The sequence below is a fragment of the Lepidochelys kempii genome, chromosome 7 (genome assembly GCF_965140285.1).
Source record: "Lepidochelys kempii isolate rLepKem1 chromosome 7, rLepKem1.hap1, whole genome shotgun sequence".
NCBI lineage: Eukaryota > Metazoa > Chordata > Testudines > Cheloniidae > Lepidochelys > Lepidochelys kempii.
Genome location: NC_136386.1, coordinates 23,713,879 through 23,716,462, shown reverse-complemented (window position 1 = coordinate 23,716,462; position 2,584 = coordinate 23,713,879). Strand labels below are relative to the sequence as shown.

The 2,584-nt window shown below is 41.2% G+C and overlaps 1 protein-coding gene across 1 annotated transcript; it reads left to right on the top strand.

Moving 5' to 3' along the window:
* Positions 1 to 261: 261 nt before the first annotated feature.
* Positions 262 to 954, top strand: DNAJB8 (DnaJ heat shock protein family (Hsp40) member B8). Its single transcript, XM_073354822.1, has one exon. It carries the CDS (start codon positions 262 to 264, stop codon positions 952 to 954), a length of 693 nt encoding a protein of 230 aa, XP_073210923.1.
* The last annotated feature ends 1,630 nt before the right edge of the window (positions 955 to 2,584 follow it).

Here is a 2,584-nt window from a genome sequence, read left to right as displayed (position 1 = left end):
GCTGAATTACCTCTGATGTCACAATCCCACCACTCAACTGTCTTAAAATCAAAGAGTAAATTTAAACAATGTGTTTCTTTTCCTGTGGCTCCAAGCGCTAGCAAATCAAAAGATGAACTGAGCAAAACCAGCAGGTCATAAGGAGCAAATTTGGAGCGCCCAAAGGAAACAGGATTTCCTGGATGCTGAACGGCTCAGACTTCAGGCCACTGAGCAGAGGGAAAAGAAAGCATTTCAAAAGCCATCCACCTTTCATTTGGGATGGTGAATTATTACGAAGTTTTAGGACTTCACCAAAAAGCCTCACAAGATGATATTAAAAAGTCCTACCGTAAACTTGCATTAAAATGGCACCCTGATAAGAATCCTAATAACAAGGAGGAGGCAGAGAAGAAATTCAAAGCCGTAGCTGAGGCATACGAGGTTTTATCAGATCCCCAAAAACGTTCCATCTATGATAGATCTGGAAAGGAAAGTCTGCACAGAGGAGGCAGAGGTGCAACTGGAGGCCACTTCCACAGCCCATTTGATTCTGAATACATATTCCGTAACCCAGAAGAGATTTTCAGGGAATTTTTTGCAGGAATGGATCCCTTTGCACATGATTTCTGGGACAGTCCATTTGATGGAAATGTAGGTGAAAACAGAAACAGAACTCGTGGAAGAGGAGCTAGCTTTGCCGGCTTTGATGTATTTCCTGATCTTATGGAATCATTTATGTCATTTGATTCAGTCAACCCCGGTGAGCACACTACATTCTCCTGCAGGGCCTTTGGAGGAGACATGAGTGGTTCAAACAACTTCAGATCAGTCTCAACTTCTACAGAAGTGGTCAATGGTAGAAGAATCACCACCAGGAAAATCATTGAGAATGGACAAGAAAGAACTGAAGTTGAGGAAGACGGGCAGCTGAAGTCCATAAAAATCAACGGAAGAGAACAGCTGAAATGCTAGCAACTCACTGCACACCTGTGCAGAAACGTTACCAGCAAGCTGTTTGGAAGATCTCACTTGTAGACTCTTGATCAGCAAAATGGGATCCAATATAAGTAGTACGAATAAACGGCTTCACTGAGTTACAATTGTTACAGATTTCTGCATTTCTTGGAACAACTATTTCACAGCTAAAGATATAGAGGCATGCTATTCAAGCTGGCTCTAATTTTAATAAACCTAGAATAAATGTATCTCAGTATTTCAGAAGTAAATACTGCAAGGGTAAGTCTTCCTGGATTACCAAACAGACTAAGTACGTTAAGTACAGGGGGACTGGATGGCCCAGGGGATTGATTATGGGTGAGAGAGCCTTTCATTTCTAGGTTGCAAGTTGGGTCCAGTGCAAGCTTTTTGGTGACCCATGTGAAATGTGTTGATGGAACCATTGTAGTAGACAGATGTCCACATCACAAGTGATAGCTGTATTAATACTCTTAATATAGCCACCAAGAACTGAAATGGCATGGAGCCTACAGTCCTCTGTCACCCCTAGAAATGGACTGTTCTTGTTAAGGTTAAGGCATGCTGGTAAGGCCAAATAGAAACTTGTGCAACCAGAGTACCTACCCTGTAGATAACTAGAGAATGTCAGTCCTTCAGGGTGCAGTATTCACTTGCACTAAATTCACACTATTTTACAAAACCACATTAAAAGAAAACTCTTCATAAAAATGGTTGAGAACAGAAGACAAGGTTTAGTAAGCCATCCTCAGCATATCATGGAATTACAACAGGCAAACCTGTGGAAGGACAGTTTGGTAGTGAGAAACATTAGGAAGAACAAGTTATCTTTCAGCTATATTAAAAAGAAGGGAGTACTATAGGACCTACTGAAAACTGCAAGGGGGAGAGCTGGATATTGGGAATATTTGAGGAGTTGAACTAAGCAGAGGGATGATTAATATATGCATGGACGTAGGGACAGATATGGCACTGGTAGCCAAATACCTTTGTGTTCACAAAGCTAAACACTGGAACTCAGCTCATCAGGCCTGGGTGCGTTACACTCAGTCTGTTAAGGGAGTTCTACAAGAACTTAGCAGACCCATTAGCACATACATAGGTGATCTGTCCCTACTGTTGGGCAGAGCACCAATAGATGTGAAGGTGGCTTGTGGTAGCCTTTTCTTTAAAAGGATAAAAAGTTCTAACCAGGAAAACATAATAGGCCAGTTAATCAAACTTAATATACTTAGCAATGTGTTCAATGTGCTTTATGAACATTCATTATTGCAACCTGCCTGTGAGCAGTTGAGTATTATCCCCATTTTACAGATGGGGAAACAGATTCAGAGAGGTTATGAGACTTGCCAAAAATGACACAGCTAGTGGTCATCAGAAGTTCCAGCCTCCTCATGCCAAACTCTAGTAATGTTTAAATTAGGAGAGCAAACTAGGAAATGATTGAGGGAATGTAACATGAGTATATGGGAAGTGAGGCATTTGGGATTTAAAAATCAAAAATTCACTTCTAATTTGAGTTTGGTCCCTTACCTTCAGAGACAAATGTGTTTGTGCTGAGCCTAGTGGGAAGGGATCTGAAACATGAACGAGGTCTTTGGATGTTACTGCAATACAAAACAACAAC